This window comes from Dromiciops gliroides, chromosome 1 (genome assembly GCF_019393635.1).
Source record: "Dromiciops gliroides isolate mDroGli1 chromosome 1, mDroGli1.pri, whole genome shotgun sequence".
Taxonomy (NCBI): Eukaryota; Metazoa; Chordata; class Mammalia; order Microbiotheria; family Microbiotheriidae; genus Dromiciops; species Dromiciops gliroides.
Window position 1 is genome coordinate 263,148,303 of NC_057861.1, and position 20,831 is coordinate 263,169,133.

The following is a 20,831-nucleotide window of genomic DNA, read 5'->3' on the forward strand; positions in this document are numbered from 1 at the left end:
CTTGTGATGATTAAATCAGGACCACACCTGGCTGGCCCTGAGTAGGGTGTTGTTCTCAGAAGTTGAACCTAGTTAATGTTGATTAAATTGAGATCACATGTGGCCAACCCTGAGGAGAGTGTGTTCCCAGAGGCTATGGACTGTGACATCAACAGGAGACCACTCTCAGCCAATCAACTTGAAGAACCTCCCATTTCTGCGAGGAGGACAGGAAGTAAGAAGCTGAGGCTGGCAGATGGGATCTTGCTCTTTTGGTTCGAGACATTGGCTTGGTGGCAGGACTTGATGTGGGCTGTTAGGAAAGCTAGGATTTCCATGCTATAAGGAATCTGTTCTCAATCTTTCTCTCTCTTCACTATCTTATATTTTTTAATAAACCCTTAAAAGCCTAAACTCTTGGTAAATTTATCAATGATCTTAGCTAGTTTCCCTCCAAACCTGGGGAGGGGGGGCAGATTAGAACCCACATTTAGATTTTAGACAACACAGGGTCATACATGTAGTAGGCAGTCAAGTTGGGATTTGAACCTAAGTCCTCTGACTCTTTAGAATCAATTCTTCATGCTGCTTACTGCTGCAGGGGTACACAATTTCCTCTCTCTGCACAGGATCTCTCCCTACCAATGGGGTTCACAACTTTCCCTTCCCCCCATTTAATGGTTTCATGCATTGACTTGTCCATAAAATTGCATCATCTGGTGGCAATCTCTCTGGTAAACCAATCAGAGCCTACTTAGGCTGGTCCTCAGATAATAGATATGCAGTCAATGATCAAAGTCAGCTTTGTAAGACTTACCAGAACTTATACTCCACTGACAGTCTTTGAGAATTCCTGGTCACCTCTGGACCATGAGGAGGCACTGGACTAAGTCTTCAGTGGAGGGCATACATCAAAGAGCTATGCTTTGGGGCAGCTAGATGGAGCAGTGGTTAAGCACCGGCCCTGGATTCAGGAGTACCTGAGTTCAGATCCGGCCTCAGACACTTGACACTTACTAGCTGTGTGACCCTGGGCAAGTCACTTAACCCCCATTGCCTGCAAAAAAAAAAAGAGCTATGCTTTTATATGTGTGTGCATATATGAATATGTTTAAATTATATATATATATATATATATATATATATATATATACACACACACATATATACATAAAAGGAGAGGGACTAGATCTATGAATTATTTTATTGATAAAAGGGGCTACTGGTGATAAGCTTACTCTATCCAAGCATGTCAGAACTTCTTTTTCTGCAATTTGTAGTCTTAGAGTTACCTTAAAAACTGAGGGTTTAGGTGGCTTTCCTAAGGTCCCATAGGCAGTATGGACCAGAAGTGGGACTAAATTCAAGTCTTTTTAACTCTCACACTTTGCTATCCACCATCCCACACTGCCACTCTTTTCATATTGCATATAACTATTTACACAGTTCATGTAAAGACCTGTCATGGGCTAGTGACATGATATGGTGATATCATTTTACTACCTGCATTTCAGTCAGTCATTAAACATTTATTAAGTACCTACCATGTGGTGGGGATACAAAAAGAGGCAAAAGTTAAACCTGACCTCAAGGAATTCATAATCTAATGGGGTATCTAAAATAGAAGATATTCAGTGGCTTAGCACATTCTGGAAGACAGTCTTATGGTATATTAGGTAGCAAAGTGTGGGTACTATGTCAGGTTCCAGCCTGGAGAACGCCAATATCTAAAAAGCACTCACTGTGTATTAAAACCCTTAGGAGGTATTTCTGGCCAAGATACAGCTAGGGGGCACAGTGAATAGAGAGCCAAGTTTGGTATGAGTAAGACCCAAGGTCAAATCTGGTTGTATGACCATGGGCAAATGACTTAACCCTTGTTGGTCTCAATTTCTTCTTTAAAATCTATAAAATGAGGATAATAATGGCACTTATTTCCCAGGGTTGTTATGAGAATAAAATATGATAATAATTATAATACATTTAATTGTATTTTAATATAATTATAATATAACTGTGTTGTATTATAATATAATAATAATTGTAAAGCATGCTAAGGCACATTGCCTGGCACATAGTCAGTACTATATAAATGTTGGCTACGATGATGATGAGGTGTATGAGGGCGAGGACGATGAGGATGATGATGTCTCTTTGAACAGGAAGCATACCAATACTAGCAAAACTCTGAAGTTTGCACTAGACTGAAAAATGACCAAGAAATTGGATGAGAAACTAGAGTTAATGATTTATTTTTCATCCATCAAAACTGCAATAAGTGAGCCAGAAGAGGTTTGAAGGCAGTAGGAAACGAAGCCTGCTTATTAGCACAGGTTAGCCGCCTTGGTGATAAGAGATTTTCAGGGACATATATAGCTTACAAAATTCTGTGTCCAAAGTCAACAAGAGTGAAGGCCTACTCAACAGAGCCCCAGAGTGGTAAGAAAGCCCCAAGGTGGGGATATTGGAAGCCCTGGTGGCCTTAATGAGTACTGGAAGCACAGTGTGGCAATGGGATACTCCAGGCCCAGGGGTTCTGAGGACCCTGATCCTCTTCTGAGAAACCTGAGAGGACTCTGAAGAGCTATCGATTTGAATCTCAAAGATCCGTTGGTGGGGGGGGGGGGGTGAAAAAACCAAATACATGTCTGTTATTTTAAAAAAACCCAACTCACCTGGAAAATACATCAAGTAGAGATATTTTAAGAATTATTGGGTTCTCTTAAAACCACAGTTAAAGCATAAGTATTGTATTTCAAGAAATCCTAAATGAAAACTGGCCAGATCTATTTGAATGAAAGGGCAAAGTGAAAATGGAAAGAATTTACCAATCACCTGAAAGAAGTACCAAAAAGAAAAGTCCTAGGAACATCATAGCCAAAATACAGAGCTCCCATATCATAGAACAATAAATACTTCAAGAACCCAGAAAGAAGCAGTTCATGTTATAAGGGACCACAGTCAGAATCACCATAGACCTAGAAGCTCATGGTATAAATGAGAGGAGATCTTGGAAAATAATATTTCAGAAGGCAAAAGAGATTGGCTTACTACCAAGGCTAAGAGCCCACAAAGTTGAGTCTAATCCAAAAATAGAAAAAATAGACTTTTAGAGGGCTTTCTAGCATCTCTAATGACCAGAACTAAGTAGAAACTTTGAAATACAAATGCAAGATTCCAAAGAAACCTAGAAAAATAAATTTATTTGTGCAATTGGAAAGAATTGTTTGATGAAGTAGTGCTAATTTTCTAATAGGGGAGAGGGAACACAGTCTCTTTAGAACCATATTGTCTTCAAAGGGTATTGAGGGAATTAAATAAGAAAAAAAACTGATCATGTTTCTCTTCTAAGGGTTTGAAGAGGGGAAAGGAAAGGGTAAAAAGAGGAATACACTTGTGTTTATTTTTAATTATTGGGACTAGGCTGTACTTTCTAAAATTATTTCTACTACTAAATTAATGGCTATTTATATAATAATGGCTATTGCACCCATTTTGGCAGTAAGAATTTATTATTAATTAATATTGAATACCAATAAAGAATTAACTGCATGGTAGTTAATATAAGCAGAAAAGCCTCAGAGCCATGTTGTTTCTCAGAGAGCACATGGCCTACCAACATACACTGTCCTAAGAAGATAGCACTCACTGACTGACAGCATTCTGAGCCAAGCATTTGAGCCAAGATGGCAACGATCTTAAGCCTCAAGTGGCTAAGACTTTTATCCTCTTTTGATAGAGGTGGGTCACTACACACTGATCAAAGCTAATTGGCTAGCCTCATTCAATTCCATTGGTTGACAGGACTTGTGGGTGATCCAAATTAAAATGAGTTGGACTGATGTCATAATGGCTTAATGAGAGAAACCGCCTGAGGGGCAAAGCCAAAGTCTAGATAGGTGCAGTATAATCCCATCAGTCCACTGAGTTAGACAATAGAGTCTGTCTCCTCTCCTTTTATTCCCTTGGGCTCACCCTGAATAGGATTAAAACTTCCTCCTAAGAATTGAACTTTCTAGGGTGAGGGGTGGAGAAAAGGGCTAAAACTGATATGGGTCCCCCCAAGAAAACTCTTTATTAATAATTATTTTCTCACACACTTGTGTAGAAAGAAGAAGGTGTTAAATTTGTTATTTCTCATCAGTGATGTCTGTAACAAGACTATACAAACATGAAAGTAGGGATTCAGGAAATAAGAATTAGATTTGCTGAGGTATGTTAGTAAGTGGATTTCCATTAAAAATGTATTCAAAACATTTTCAAGCTTAATCTGCAGTGTTAACATATTCTCCACCACTTTCTTAAGTCTAGACAATCAACAAAAAAATAAGTCAGACCCTACTTTGTAGGATTTATTGATTTCTAGACTGAATGCTCACCCTTGAAAATTGAACAATCAGTTCCCCCAAGCCATTCAGAGCTCACTCCAACACACTCCTGGAACCTTCCTCTTATCTCAAATGGAAGGAGGATTAAAGGTAAATCAAGGCAACAAGCATTTACTAAACATTTACCATGTGCCAGGCATTGTGCTCAATGCCGGGAATACAAACATAAGCAGACAGTTTCTGTTCAAGGAGTTTATGTTATAATGATAGATTAGAAGGAGGTAGGGAAGACATGAATGTTCCTTGATAAGAGTTATTGTCAAGGTCCAAGAGAGTCAAGAGTGAAGCCCAGAGAGACTAAACACACAATCTCACACACACACACACACACACACACACACACACACACACACACACACACACACCAACTTTTGTGTAGAAAATACACCGAACTACAAAACAAAATGCCTGTTCCTGAAGAGGGAAAGTGAAAAAGAGTAAGAAAAGAAAAGAAAAAATAGAACCTAGAATCTAAGGTGTTGTCTCAGGTGGTCTCTTAGACAAATTGGCAGATGAAATTGTGGCATGTGAATGTGATGCAATATTATTGAATCACAAAAAGGATAAAACCTAGCTCCAGAAAACCTTGGGTTGTATGAACTGAGGTAGAGTGAAGTGAGGAGAACCAGGAGAACAATTTAGACATAGATAACAACAATGTAAAGTAAAACAACTTTGACAGACAATACAATGGTTAACCATTTCCACTTAGGATCTACAATGGAGATTGTTATCCACCTTCTGACAGGGAGGTGATTGATATGTGGTAGAGAAAGACACAGTCACTATGTGGATATATTTTTCTTGACTGTTTATTTGTTTACAAGTATTTTTTAATTATTGTTCTCAGTTGATGGGGATCGGGGTTAACAATAGTTAATACCTACAAAGGAGGACCCTTGAAACATTTTTTTATAATGTACAGAAGAAAATAGAAGGAAGTTTAGAAGGAAGAACTGATAAGCAGGACAGTTTTGAAAGTAATCTTTTGAATATATTATATACTTTAAAAACCTCAATTGGTATTAAATAAGATTCACAGTTTCAAAGAGCATATTTTTGTGATAATGTGGAAATGTTCTTTGTGTGTGTGTGTGTGTGTGTGTGTGTGTGTGTGATGGGGAGGGGGAATTCATGTGTTTAAATGCAGAATAATTCATATTAATATATATGTACAGAGGCCAAATATCCTTTTTAGGTCCCTGAGAGATTCCTTTGTTGGTTTCCTTGCTGTCTATGGGGTCCTCCCCTACTAACTAAAAGCTACCCTAGGTCATGATAGTGTAGCATCACACTTGAGCATTTCCCAAGGAAGGCACAGCTGCATAATGCTAATGCTTAGTTCTAGAAGAATCTTAAGAAACATACTAAACTTTTATATATTTCTTTAATTCCAGGTGACAATGAAGCATTTAACAAGCAGGAAGACCCTAAACTTTGTGGCAAACAAGTGGTTATCTAGAATTCAAGGAGATGGAGACATTGTTTGTGAGCTGCCTGTAGAAGAAGATGGAAAAGCAATTGTCCCAAGTGTGTAATTAAAATTTAGTAGTGCCTGCCACATTTTTGGTGTTTTAGAGCTATTTTATTTATTTCTGAAATATTTAGTTACATGATATCAGTTGTTCCAGTGAGGAAGGCAGTTATTTTTGTATCAAGTTGAAAGTTATATACAGTGAGAGGTAAATGTTCCACAGATCATGCCTAAGTCACTGGTCATTCTAGGACCAGAGCTGATTAGAGTTGCTGAGTGCTGAACCTTTTCTTATCCATTAGCAGCAATGGTGAAAGTGAAGTTTGGAGGGGGCAGTTCGGTGGTGCAGTGGATAAAGCAACAGCCCTGAGTTCAAATCTGGCCTCAGACACTTGACATTTACTAGCTGTGTGACCTTGGGCAAGTGACTTAACCCCCATTGCCCCACAAAAACCAAAAACCAAAACAAACCAAAACAACAACAACAAAAAAATGAAAGTGGAGATTGGAGGCTATTAATGGTTGTATTCATGCTATTATTACTTTTCATACCTCGAGTGGGTCTTGATGCACTTAGGTCATTCCATACTTGAAATATCTCATTATAACTAAAATCACTATATAAACTTTAAACAGTTTACATATTAGTGTTTCCCTCATTTTAGAGGACTATAAAAGTGACATGCACTCTGTCATTCATTCATTTATTTAATCATTCTATTTCTAAGATTTCTTGACAGATGAGCTAAATCAGGTTGAGGTTAACAGACAGGCCTCAAACGAGTTAGTGAGTCAGGGGGATATGTTCCCCAAGCCTATGAAGACTTCTTTTGGAGAAATGGACAGATGAGAACAATGTGTTCCAATGGTCATGAAGGCAGATGAAGTATGTTCTATGAAGCCGTTAGAGTTTAGTCAGGTGTCAAAGATGCAACATTCATCCAGTGCATCTCAGGGCATCACTGGTCATCTTGACTATTGTCCTGCCACTTGACTTCAATGATTCTGGAAGGGAGAGTGAGGATGATGACTGTGCAAATCTGTCTCATTTATATCTAATTCCTCCACAATTTATGGCATTGCCCCACGATACCATTGGTCCTCTTCGAAAATGAAGGATGAGCAATAAGAACATTAATCAATATACAAAGACATTTATAAGGAAAGTTCTTTCTACATATATTTTTAAGTAAATTAATTTAAATTCAGGTAGATTTTGAGGATAAGGGAGCTCCAGATAAGGAATCTGCTTACACAATGATTTCATAGAAGTTTGAAAATACAGAGTGGGCCTCTAACTAGTTCTCTTCAATTTGTATGAATTACTAAGCATTGCCTTTGCCTTCTTTCTGTTTTGGATTAATAGTAGTAAGATACCATGTTTATGTCTACACGGGTCAATTGAAGGAAGCGGAAACCACATCTTCAGTTTACCTGTGTCTATACGGAGAAAGAGGTGACTCTGGTATTAGGCTTCTCCACAAATCAGATATGCCAGTAAAATTCCAACAAGGTCAGGTAAGTATTTAAAATTCTTTTCCCACCATCTCAGCAATGTTTCTAAAAGAGTCCACTTTTCAAATGCTGGTACTCAATGGAGTGGTTTGCTTTGGCTTTCTAGGTAAGGCTTTTTTTTTTTTTTTTTTTTTTTTTTTTTTTTTAGTGAGGCAATTGGGGTTAAGTGACTTGCCCAGAGTCACACAGCTAGTAAGTGTTAAGTGTCTGAGGCCGGACTTGAACTCAGGTACTCCTGATTCCAGGGCCGGTGCTCTATCCACTGTGCCACCTAGCTGCCCCTAGGCTTCTTTTAAATATAGGTTTTCCCAACATGACTTTCTAATGTGCTATATCTGAAAGGTTGTTCATAAAAGAGCAATGAAACAGACTAAACCATTAATGAATAATAGAACAAAGAAAAGAAAGTCATAAAAATTAGTACTAATGATGAGAAAGGGGGAAAAATAAGAGGAAAGGGCACTAGGGAATTGAAATAAGAACAAGCTCAGTCAAGACTGAAAGGCACAAAAATTGTTCCAAAACTTGCAGTCCCAGAAGGACCATTTATAGTATATTTCATTTAATAACAGTAGATAGCCTTTTTAAAAAGCAACTTGAAGTGAGGAAGCTGTATTTTAAGTGCTTAAAGCTATTTGCCATTCTGATTTTTTTTCTTCTATAAGACCACAAGTCATTCCTAAGTAAATTTTCTAAGATATTACAGAGGAGTCAATGACAATCTCATAAGAAAGGATATTTCATTTCTTTTGTCTTGGTGTTGATTAAGAAAAGGCACTGTTCATTTGTACATGCTGAACTTGAGAATATGGACTAATCTTCCCAAAGGAAACATTTTTTAATAATAAACATTTTTATGTATAGTTTTGAATTCCAATTTTTATCCCTGCTTCCCTCCTTCCCCTGCCCCCTCCTTGAGGCAGTAAGCAATCAGATATGCGTTATACATGTGCAATCATGTAAAACATTAGCATATTAGTCATTTTGTACAAAAAAACTTGAATGAAAGAAAAAATGAAAGAAAGTGAAAAATAGCAGGTTTCATTCTGTGTTCCATCAACATCAGTTCTTTCTTTGGAGGTGGATAGTGTGTTTCATCAATAGTTCTTTCGAATTGTCTCAGCTCATTGTATTGTTTGAGGATAGTTAAGTTATTCTTCATCCAACAATATTGCTGTCTCTCTGCACAATGTTCTCTTGGTTCTGCTCATTTCACTATACATCAGTTCACACAAGTCTTTCCAGGCCTTTCTGAAATCATCCTGCTCGTCATTTCTTATAGCCCAATAATATTCCATCAACATCATATACCACAGTTTGTTTAGCCATTCCCCAATTGATGGACATTGCTTTGATTACAAAGGAATAATTTTTAAAGGAAAGATGACCAAGTCTAAGTTAGAACCTTGGTTCTCAATCTTATGGGATCCATGAACTATCTTTCAGTGGTGTTCAGAAAACTACCTATCTCTTTCACTCACATCAAAAAATAAAGCAACTTATTAGAATGAAGAGGAAAATGGCTACTACCTTGATGAGACTCAAATTAATGTCTATATTCTACATAGACTACATTTGAATCTGGCATCATTTATCATAATGCAAGTATAGAACTACTCCACATCAGAATCAATAAATTACATTAATGTAACATTGATACAGTATGTGAAGATTTATAAGGTTTATATATATACACCATATGTGTGTGTATACATATATGTATATATATATATATGGTTATAGACATATTTATTCCCTTCCTCCCTTTCCTTTTAATATGATTTCAAGTACATATTGGAGAAGAATAAGCATTTATTAAATATCTATTACGAGTCCAGGACTGTGACAAGCACTTAACAAACATCCCATTTGATCCTTCACAAGCAGTTTAGGAGATAAGTGCTATTATTATACCTATTTTAGAGTTGAGGATACTGAGGCAGACTGAGGTTAAATAATTTGCCCAGGGTCATAGAACTAGTTAAGCATCTAAGATAAAACAGAATTCAAGGAAGGTCTTGCTCAGTATGACACCGCTAGTATTGGACCTAGGAATCAAACCCAAGTGTCTTGACCCCAAGTGTGGTGCTCTTTTCTATGCTGCTGTTTTTATCTTTGCTCAAATAAAGCCGGTCCCACTGAATTTTCATCCTCCCCCTTGTCCATTTACGATCTTATAGGATCCAATTTGTTATTTGGACAGGCCATCTATTGTCTTTCATCCTTGGTATATGACCTGCCCAGTGCCTTTTTACATGATATACTACCTCGAATATATCTTTTACCCCTGACCTTCTGCTAAGTTCCTCATTTGTCAAGTGGTAGCTCAGAAAGGGGCCAATGTGCTGCTCCCTTCTTAGTTCCCCAAATCCTTAATATGTTTTTTTTTCTATTGCATAGTAGGTGATGACAAGCTTCTGTTCTTAATTGACTGTGGACTCATATTCTGATGCTTATGTCACTGTGGGCAGTTCTGTTGGCAACAAGCATTTCTGCCCAAATCAGTATTCTTACTGCTCCCTTCCTAATCAACATATCAGATATATATGAAACTAATTCCAGTGCTTTTGCTTCTTTTGCTTCATTCTCCAGCCACTATCTTGGTTGGTGCCTAAAATGCCTGTATTCAGTCAGTCACAAGTGTTTAAGCACTGTAACAGTTCTGTGCATGCACATTGATTGTCTGGGTGGCATGGATGATAGATTCCCTGCAATGTTGGGAAGACATGGGTGCAAGACACACCCACCTCTAACACATTCTGGCTTTGAACTAGTCATTGAATAGCTCAGTGTTTCAGGTGACTTTTGAACACTCTGACTTGTCCAGGAGGGGCCACACATTTCATTAGTAAAAGGAATTTTCTCACCTGGCAGTTTCCTATTCCAGTGATATTTCGCTTCCAGTCCTTTTCCTTCTCTTTGACTCACCCTTTAGGCAGGGTCCTAAGAATGAATCCTCTCCTCTAAGCTCAGTCTGTCAGATTCTGTTGTGCACCTTTTTGCAGCAAATTATTTTTGTTTGGAGTCTTCCAAAGATCTGGATATCCAGATATCTTTGTGTTTCTATGTAGCATTTTATTCATTCATCCCCTTTCTGACTGACTTGTTTACCCTTATATAGTGGATAGTGCGTGTCATTGTGAGGAGAAGTAAGAATATATATTTGGTAAAACAAACAAACAAAAAAACCCCCAAAAAAACTTTGGAGAGAGCTGGTGCTGAAGACTAGTAGAAAACAAATGGTGTACCCATAGTATTTGATGGCAGATCTTTTGAGGTGTAGAATCAAGAAGAGGAAAAACTCCTTTGACATTTAAGTATACTTTATTTGATGTATGCAATGCAAAGAAAATTACTTATACATCCCAAGATCATATGCTATCTTAAAGAAGGAAAGGGGGAAAATAATTTTTGGGAGCCATCAGCACATTTCACTGCTTGCTTTTTTTTTTTTTTTTGGCAGAGAAATAAGGATTAAGTGACTTGCCCAGGGTCACACAGCTAGTAAGTGTCAAGTGTTTGAATTCAGATTTGAACTCAGATCCTCTTGAATCCAGGGCTAATGCTTTATCCACTGTGCCACCTAGTTGCCCCCTCCACTGCTCTTTTACCAGAAGGATGTTGCCCAAGATTCATTTGAACAAACTGCTTTTCAGCATTATTTATTTTGTGCTTCTGAAGTATCACTATTATTCTGGGTTACAAAATGATTACATAGATGTCACCAATACATCTGAGTTCTGGCTTTGGATAATTCAATTCAGTTCATCTTGGAAAGTCCACCAATATCTTTGGCCTACTATAGCTGATTGTGTCCATAAATGAACTGAGTTCTTGAGAGTAGTTACCTTATCCAATAAGAACAGAAGTGAATATTCAACGAATCAGTTAGTGTTATCCTGTCTGATTTATTCACCAGTAACAGCTGAGTGAGATATAACAGGTTCTATAAATAGTTAAATCCCAAAGTGTCAAACACAAAATCAAGTCAGTTTAATTCAGTCTTTAAAGTCAGGAACACTTAGAATTCTGGCTGCTAGCTCATAGTTTTGGAGCTCCAGCAAATCTTTCAACTGCCCAGGCTCTATCCATCCCCAGAAGCATTCAGTAACACCCTCCTGGGGCTATCATTTGTGTTTCCAGGACTCCAGCTATGGTAATGAAGGAGAGCAAGAAGGGGGTATAGTTAGCCTGCTGGCATCATAAATGAACACTGTCGTTAGTTAAATTGTGGGAGACAGGCCAACACCTTCTCAACACTGACTCCTTCCTTTCATAGTGTATTTTTCTTCATTCTGTACAGATGTTTCCAGTTTTAGGTCACTGCTGCAAGTTCTACTTTTCTCTTTTCTGCCTTGCGGTTTGATTTTATTATCTTCTTAACTCTGGGTCACAGTATCCAGCCTGCTGTCTGAGTTTATGTCCCAGACCCCAGGAGGGCTCTTTTAATAGGTCTCTAATTTCAAACCAAAACAACCCATTCTCCTTTCTTTTGTCCAAATATGGCCAAGCTGCCTTTTGTCTGCAAGCCATCTAGCTAAAGGCCCTGGAGACCTCAATCCTGCTACAACAATTGGAGCCTACTCTCCAAAGAACTATGTATACTTTAGGGATTATTTGAGGCCTTGGCTCTGGAAGTGGGTGTTCCCTTGTATCCACCCCTTTCCCCTACAGCCACTATCCTAGTTCAGACCCTCTTTTCTCCTGACTTGTACTAATGGATAACCCTAATAGTTTCCAATTCTCTCTTCAGTTCTTACTTCACATAGCTTCCAAAACTTTTTTTTTCCCAAGGCAGAGGAAAGATCAATATATTTGAAATCAGAAGCACTGGTTCTAATCCCATCTCTGATGCTTACTGTGTGACCTTGGTCAAATGATGTTACCTTTTGTGGTCTCAGTTTACTCATCTGTAAAATGAGGGGATTGTACCAGGTGTAATTGAATGTCATTTCAAGTTTTAAATCTATAATTCTATGGCTCAACAAATCCTTGTGCACTTTTCACTATTTCTGGGTGGATAAGAGTAATGAAACAACTGTATTTGTGAATCGGGATAAATAAAGGTAGGGGTTGAGACTGATGGTTGCTTACATCATGGAATAGACCTTTTGCATTTGGTGATCACTGAAAAGTACAAGGAATGACCTCATTATGTTTCAGGGTAGAAGACACGGGAACCAGAACTCACTGTATTTCCCCAGACTTGGTAGAGACTTTCTTCCAATGCTAGTCTACCAAGTACTACTGTGGGTTTGAGTTCCAGAGAGGTGTTCCAGTTGGCTATACTGGTTTCTAAAATGTAGGTAACTCCTCAAGACAAACAAGGTTCCTGAGAAAACCATGATCTTAGGAGATCCAATACTGGGATGACCTGAGCTTGCCTCAGACATTTAGCTGTATAACCCTGGGCAAATAATTCTACCTTACTGTGTCCTTGTTTCCTCATATGTAAAAGGAAGTGGTTGGTTTTATTGGCCTCCTTTCCAGCTCTTAGTGATTCCATGCTCTTGTGATCCTTACATTTCCTTTTTTAGCACTCTGCAGGAAAATTATGAAAAGGCAGCCTTGATCTAAGCCAGTGAGTGACCCAAGTTCCTGACCCAAGCCTTGTATATACAAAGAAGAGAATGGGGTTCCCAATAATATGCATTTAAACCATGGTTTTCTCAGGTTGTACTTTTAGACAAAGTCATTCCCATTGCCTAAATGGTTATTATAACCACATTTAGGCCACTGGGTTGTTCTGATGATACAGTGAGATAATAATGTAAGTAAAGCCTTTTGCAAATCTTAAGGGTCTAATGTATATTAATGTGAACTATTATTATACCTGCCTCCAAGGCACCATGCTTTGCTGCCTCTCTTTAATGCTATAAGCAATACATTATAGCTTTTCAGGAATCATCTAGTAGAAAAGAATTCTTGATAATGTCCCTCACACATCAGGCTTTAGTAGCTACAATACTGGAGTGCATGCACACATATAAAATATACTGTTAATAGTTAAAATGTTTAGCCAGTGCCAATTGTAAACTCCAAGGTCTGTCCAGATGAGGATTTCCTGGATGTTTTCCTATGAGTAATTTTAGGATAGTCATAATTGTCAGACATTTATAAGGAAGTAGCATATGAGAGCATTCCTTCCATTAAAAGCCAGGATAACTTTTACTGCAGACCCTCATAATTCTATGTGTGACCTCTGCAGAAATGTCCATGGATTTTTGATGTATCATCGATCATATTTAAGATTGAAGATGGAAGTGTCTTTTTTATGGAAAGCTGAAGGATGTTCTATAGGGCCATTTACAGAGAAAAGCATGAGGTTCCTTTGAAAAAATTATGCTACCACATCCTTCAGCTTGTAGTAGTTTTCATGGAAATTGAATTGTCTGCTTGCTCTTCATTAGGTCAGATTGTGGTCAGACTGACTAACTCTAATAACCCGCTTGTCTCCATTAAAATGATTTTTGTCACTGGAGGCAGGAGTCCAAAAGAGAAAGAAGCCACATATGGTCTTCTTCACTTCAGCTCTTTCACACTGAATGGGAAAAATGGAACTGCAAGAAAGAAAAGTCTGGCCAAATAAATAAATGAGCAAACAAACAAACAAATAAATAAATATCTTATATAGGTGTGTGTTTAATAGATGAAAATTTAATTTGCTTATTTTTCTTTTGTTATTGCCCCACTCTGATGTTAACCATAGAAACATGAGCTTCTGGCTTTCCTTGGGGCTACTGTTATTGCTTGCATTTGTCATGTGCTTGACCTTTGTTGTTTCTGTGGGATTTTTTGCCCCTCTTGCCCAGATTGATAAGTTTGAAGTGGAAGCTGTGTCTCTCGGGAAACTGAAGAAGGTGCTATTGCTCTGTGAGGCCACTGACCTATCCCAGTACTGGTACTGTGAGAAAGTGATTGTCAGAGAACCAATGAAAGAATCAGAGTCCATATTCAACTGTGAAAGGTAAGGTTAACCCTATAGCAGGATTTTTCATCTTTCTCTTCTGAGATGTTATTCTTTTAGAACTAAATCTATAGAACTATGATTTTAAGGGGAAAAGCATCTTTAAAATTTTCCACATGATTTAATATTTCACCACTGATAATTTAATTTAGTGATCTCCTGGTAATTATTGAAAAGGGAGTCTATATCCTTTCATATCTTCCTGATGGGATAGAGCAATGTGCTTCAATGTTGTAGGAAGATTGTCACTTAAATCTTGAAAACTACCAAGCAAATAGTGGGGATAAATCACAGGAATAAATTTTAAAATTAAAATTTAATCCATTATCAGAAGAGTCAGTGGACTCCCATTTCCAAACAGGATTGTCCTTTTGGTATTCTTTCAAAAGAGGTAATCAGCAGGAAGGGAATGAGACCAAGACAGGCAAAACAGTACAGTTGGAACAAGTCAGGAAAATAGATCTTGTGAACAAGCAAAGCAGCAGCTCAAGACCTAAGCAAGAGGAGTAGCTAGGTGCCACAGTGGATAGAGCAGCGGCCCTGGATTCAGAAGGACATGAGTTCATATCCGGCCTCTGACACTTGACACTTACTAGCTATGTGACCCTAAGCAAGTCACTTAACCCCCATTGCCCTGCAAAAAACCCCAAAACCCCTCAAACATCAAGACAAAAAAACCCACAAAAATAACTTAAGCAAGAATTGGTGCAAGGGAGAATTTATTAGATGGGGCAATGCCACAGGGACTAAGGGAACTCCATTATAAAAGACTGAAGAGCAATGAGATACAATACCCAGACAGTAGTAATAAGAATTCTTTTTGTCTTCTTACTCTTCATAGATAACAAATTTCATCTTGACCTTTTTCAGCATTTCTTTCAAGTCCAGTTCTTTCTTTGTATTCTTTTTGCCATCACCCTAATTCAGATCCTTCTTTGGAGATGATCATGTTATTAATGTTGTTGTTGTCATTATTGTAGTCATTGTTATATAGTTTTCATCCTGGGCCCCTTGTCCCAAATTTCTTCCTATTAATCCCTACGTGAAGGAGCTGTTTCTCTCTTATCTCTCAAGCGTAGATCTGAGATAGGGTTGTTTCTTCCCATTCTTTCAGAGGCATGTGCCCACCCCCTCCTCTCTCTCTCCTAACTTTTAATATATTTTAATAAATTCTTAAAAGCCTAGACTGTTGCTGAATTTGTAAATAAACCCTAACTAGTTTCCCCCCACACTGGAAAGCAGGTAAGGACACACACATTAGATTTTAATCATCACAGTTGGCCAGATTACTTGATAAAGCATTGCTTTATCTTAAGGTATTGCTTTATCCTTTACCCCCAGATCTCTAGTGGTTCTTGCTATCTACAGAATAATGTCTAAATTTTGCTGTCATTCAAGGCACTTCACATTCTGGCCCCATTCTTCCATAATAGACTTATAATATAGACAATTATTGTGTATAGGGTAATGGAAAATGAACACTTGAAGATGACTGAGGTTATGAACTTGCATAACTGGAAGGGTTTGCAGCATTCAACAGAATATGAGCTCAGGAGAAATATGGTACTGGATATATAGCTCTTGGAGCCATCTGCACAGAGATAATTAAAATAATGGAAGTTGAAGAGACAATTGAGATTGTGAGATTGTATAGAGGAAAATAGGATGCCAGACATAGTCTTAGAGTAGCCCCAGTTAGGGGGCATGATGGGAGAGAGAGAAAGAGAGAGAATGAGAACATGTGTATAGGTCAAGGTAGTATAATATGGAAGTTATGAAGAGAAAAAGTTGAAGTTGAAATAGCCTCTTTGGACAGTGAGATAGAAAATCTATAAAGGATGACTAAAAAGATTGTCTTGCTAGAGTTAGGGCACATTTGAGATCAGATAAAATGCATTTGTAATGCATAGATGGACTTCCCCCAGTACTGTTCAGTAGCATAGGAGCTGGTGTGAAAAGGTAGATTCTGGGAATAATCTAGGTTTGGGGGTTGGAAAGGTATGAGTGGCAACAGGAAAAGGAGTAAGGACTATTTGAATGAAGATGCTAGCATCTCCATCAATCTATTGGACATAAATAAAATCCAAAACACACCTTGCATATAGTTAGAGGGAATAAATATATGGTACAGATGGTAGAAGTGGGCATAGATGTGACAGGACAATGCCTAGGTATTGGGTTATCCAAGCTGACTTTGGAACCTGGAAGACTTAATCTGTTATCATTATAGAATCCTATGCAATGAGTAGGTGGCATACCCCTATTTTTTTTCAGCTACCTTGGGTATGAATTCTTGTATTGCTTGCAGAATGCTATCCAATTTTGAGCAAGCAAGAGATTATATTATCTAGCACAGGAGCTACCAGCTGAGTGGGGCAAGTAGTTATTCATATCATCTCAGTTTAGGGCTTAAGAACCATCAGTGAGGTTCAAGATAGTCCAGACATTTAGAAGTTGGTAGACAGATTTAAGGACTTGAGGGCTGAATATGTATAGTCCTGGTTTCAGTCTTGGAAGATTCACTTGCATTTCCTCATTGTTGAAGAGAATGATGACTTAGCATTGTGTGCCTGCATGAGAGGTATAGTTGATTTGAGAGCTTGGGAGAGGTATGATATTTTGTTTTCCTGCTTCACAAGAGGATATGAGCAGTTCATGACTCTCTTCAGGGAGATTCCTTTAAAGAGAGAAAAGATTTTAAAAGTTTGACAAGTAAGGGAAAGCACTTTCCTCAACATGTCCCTGATTTCCAGCTTCCCTCCCTGAATACTTTAAGGAATGTCCCCTAGGGTGAAAATGGGATCTATCTCTTGGTTGAGCTTTTGGGGGGGGGCGGCAATGAGGGTTAAGTGACTTGCTCAGGGTTACACAGCTAGTGTCAAGTGTCCAAGGCCGGATTTGAACTCAGGTCTTCCTGAATCCAGGGCTGGTGCTTTATCCACTGCCCATTGGTTGAGCTTTGATTTCTCATTCCCAGGGAAGAAGTAATTAATTTTGTACATTTTCCAGTATATTCTAATCTACATTCTGAATTCCTTTTGCTATCTGCTTGGATAAATAGGTTTCTTCACTATCCACTCTCTGTGATGTTCTTTTGGTAGTTAGTATTTGTTGGGAATGGGGCAAGCCTTTGGATATAAGCTTCTTTTTAAGGGATAACAACCTGAAAATCAGCTTGAATTAAAAAAAAAAACAACCTCCCCATAATTCATCTAAGTTAGAAATATTTAAGGGGATAGATAGATATAATTCTAGCTTAGTATCTTCTCTTAGAGGAAAACAAAGCTAGACTTGTGGACATTTTCCTGCTCTTATTCTAGGAAGGAATCTAAGTCTCCCTGGATAGGTATGGGCAGGAATCTTCGTTTACCTACTAAGCCTCCCTTTGAGCCACACATAGACAAACACATATTGACATGCTGAGACTCTAAGTGGGAGTCAAATATACTCTACATATGTATTTAAAGAGGAGGAACTGAGAAGGCCAGAGATAATTTTTTTTTTTAATGAATATTTCTTGGCCCCAGCTTCTGCTCAAAGGCTGTTGTTTCCTGTTGGCAGGAAAAGCACCATAGAGGTGATGCAACATTTAGGGCACAATGGCACCATTGTGACCTACAGAGGCATGGCCAAGCAATTAGTTACTCACAATTAATGAACTCATTCACTCTTTTTTTTTTCTTTTAGTGAGGCAATTGGGGTTAAGTGACTTGCCCAGAGTCACACAGCTAGTAAGTGTTAAGTGTCTGAGACCGGATTTGAACTCAGGTACTCCTGACTCCAGGGCCGGTGCTTTATCCACTGCGCCACCTAGCCACCCCTCATTCACTCTTAAAGACATAAGGGCTCTAGAATATCTGGATGACTCAGCACAAGGATGTTTGTCCTCTAGACAAGTTAGGAGAAAATTCTTACCCTGAGTGATCAAATGAAATAATATTTGTAAAAAGTTGTCCGCACAGTGCCTGGAACATAGTGGGCACTGTATAAATGCTTATTCCCTTCCATTCCCCTTATCTGTAGAAAGCAGAAAGGCAAAAGCTCTGAAGTATTTTTTATTTGGTATTTCATCTTTCCCCAACTACATGTAAAAAACAATTTTAAAATTCATTTTTTCAACTTTGAGTTCCAAATATTCTTCTTCCCTCCACCCCCATTGAGAAAGTAAGCAATTCAATACAGTTTATACATATGTAGTCATGTAAAACATTTCTGTTTTAGTCATGTTCATAGCCAAAAGAACCTGAAGAAAAATAAAGTAAAAAAAAATTATCCTTCAATCTGTATTCTGACATCATCAGTTCTTTCTTTGGGGATGTATAGCGTTATATCTTGAGTCCTTTGTCTTGGATCATTGTATTGCTGAAAATAGCCAAGTTATTCATAGCTGATCATTGTATTGCTGAAAATAGCCAAGTCATTCATAGCTGATCATTTTATAATATTGCTGTAACTTTGTAAACAGTACATTTCACTTTGCATCAGCTCATGTAAGTCTTTCCAGGTTTTTCTGAGAGCATCCTGCTCATTTCTTATAGCACAATAGTATTCCATCACAATCACACACCACAATTTATTCAGCCATTTCCCTATTGATATATATCCCCTTTCTTTGCCATCAGAAAAGAGCTGCTATAAATATTTTTGTACCTGTGGGTCCTTTTCATTTTTTAAAAATCTCGTTTTTGATGCAGACCTAGTAGTAGTATTACTAGGTCAAAAAGTATGCATGGGGCAGCTAGGTGGCGCAGTGGATAGAGCACTGGCCCTGGAGTCAGGAGGACCTGAGTTCAAATCTGGCCTCAGACACTTAACACTTACTAGCTGTGTGACTTTAGGCAAGTCACTTAACCCCAGTTGCCTCATTTAAAAAAAAAGTATGCATAGTTTTATAGCCCTTTGGGCATAGTTCTAAATTACAGAATACTTGAATCAGTTCACAAGTCCACCAACTGTGCATTAATGTCTTATTTTCCCCAAATCCCCTTCAATATTTGTCATTTTCCTTTTCTGTTCTATTTAGCTCTGAAGGCTTACTGCAGGATTGCCCAGTAGTTCTGAAAACCTTTAGGAACCCTTTCATTTCCTTAAAGCAGATTCTTACCATGTCATGGTACTGGAGAATGAGTAACAAGGCATCATGAACTGCTGGTGGAAGGGCAGGGAAGGCTAAATTCTCCTTAGTCAGGTGCTGTATCAACCTCTCTTGCACATCACTCTTACGCAGGAATATTACTATAAGCCAAGGCTGGGTTGATTCTGAAATTAGGTAATGAGAGATCATCAGGCTCTGGTACTGTCATCAGGACTGATTATATTCTGTTGGCACTGAAGGAATGATTAACTTAGAGTTCACTTTTCTTGTGCCAAAATAAAAAGTTAAATCACCGGTGTTCAGGGGAATTCTCTCAATACTGAGCATCTCTACCCTCAAAGCTAGTGCTCCTTCTCCTTGAAAGGGATCTAGAAAAACTTTGAAGCCCCTCATCTCTCTCCCCTTACCAGAGCCACCACTGCCACCATGGGAATTCCTCTTCCCATTTTGAAGGTTGGGAAAGATGTGTTCCTGAAATCCTGAACTGGAGCTCAGAATGCATTTTCCAACAGAAAAATAAAACAGAACAAAACAAACTGTACCTGGATAGATATAGTTGAAATTTCTGTGAATACTCTGCTAAAGAGATCATACACTTTAGAGCTGGAAGGCACCAAAAAGATTATAAATACATGACCTTGGAGAAGTCATTTTTTCTCCCTGGGGTTCAGTTTCATCATCTGTAAAATGGAGTTGGACTAGAAAGCCTTCTAGCTTCAGACTCTATGATCCTCTGATCTTCTGAGTTCCAACCTCAGTGTCCATCTAATTCTAATTCTAATACCTGCCTGGAAATCTGATCTATAAAATTCCAAACAAGTGATTATATCCAGCCTATGCTTAAAGATCTTTAGGAAGGGAAACTCACTATTTTTCAAGGTGTCCTATTTCACTTTGGATAGCTCTAATTGTTAGGAACCTTTTCTTTTCACCAACCCTAGTTCCGATTCTCTGGGGTCAAGCAGAACAAGCATTTTCCCTCTTCAAATACTTGGAAGAGAACTATCATTTCCTCCTCCCCTCCTTTTTTTTTCTAAGTTAAATATCCCCATTTCCTTTTGTTATTCTTCTTGTATCATGAATGACCTCTTTAATGTTCAGGTCACCTATTCATTTTGTGTTTGTTGCAGTATATGATGTAAGATGTTGATCTAAATCTAATTTCTGCCAAACTACTGTCCAGATCTCCCCATAATTCCTATTAAATAAGGAGTTCCTTCCAAAGTAATTTATGTTCCCCAATTTATTAAATAATGTGGTATGGAGTTCAATTGTTTGTGATTTTTCTTTATCTAGTCTCACATTGATCTGCTTTTCTGTTTGTTGCTGTTTTTTTTTTTTAACCAGTATCAACTTGTTTTGTTGATTACTTTCTTAGAGTATAAATTGTGGACTAGAGATACTATTTCCCTT

The 20,831-nt window shown here is 38.1% G+C and overlaps 1 protein-coding gene across 1 annotated transcript in view; it reads left to right on the forward strand.

Moving 5' to 3' along the window:
• The window catches only part of RP1 (RP1 axonemal microtubule associated), a 715,393-nt gene that overhangs the window by 239,268 nt on the left and 455,294 nt on the right, over positions 1-20,831 (forward strand). The window contains exons 21-23 of the mRNA XM_043976222.1: positions 5,765-5,897; positions 7,208-7,359; positions 14,169-14,323. Coding sequence (XP_043832157.1) covers positions 5,765-5,897; positions 7,208-7,359; positions 14,169-14,323 — 440 coding nt within the window. The remainder of the gene's footprint in view (positions 1-5,764; positions 5,898-7,207; positions 7,360-14,168; positions 14,324-20,831) is intronic.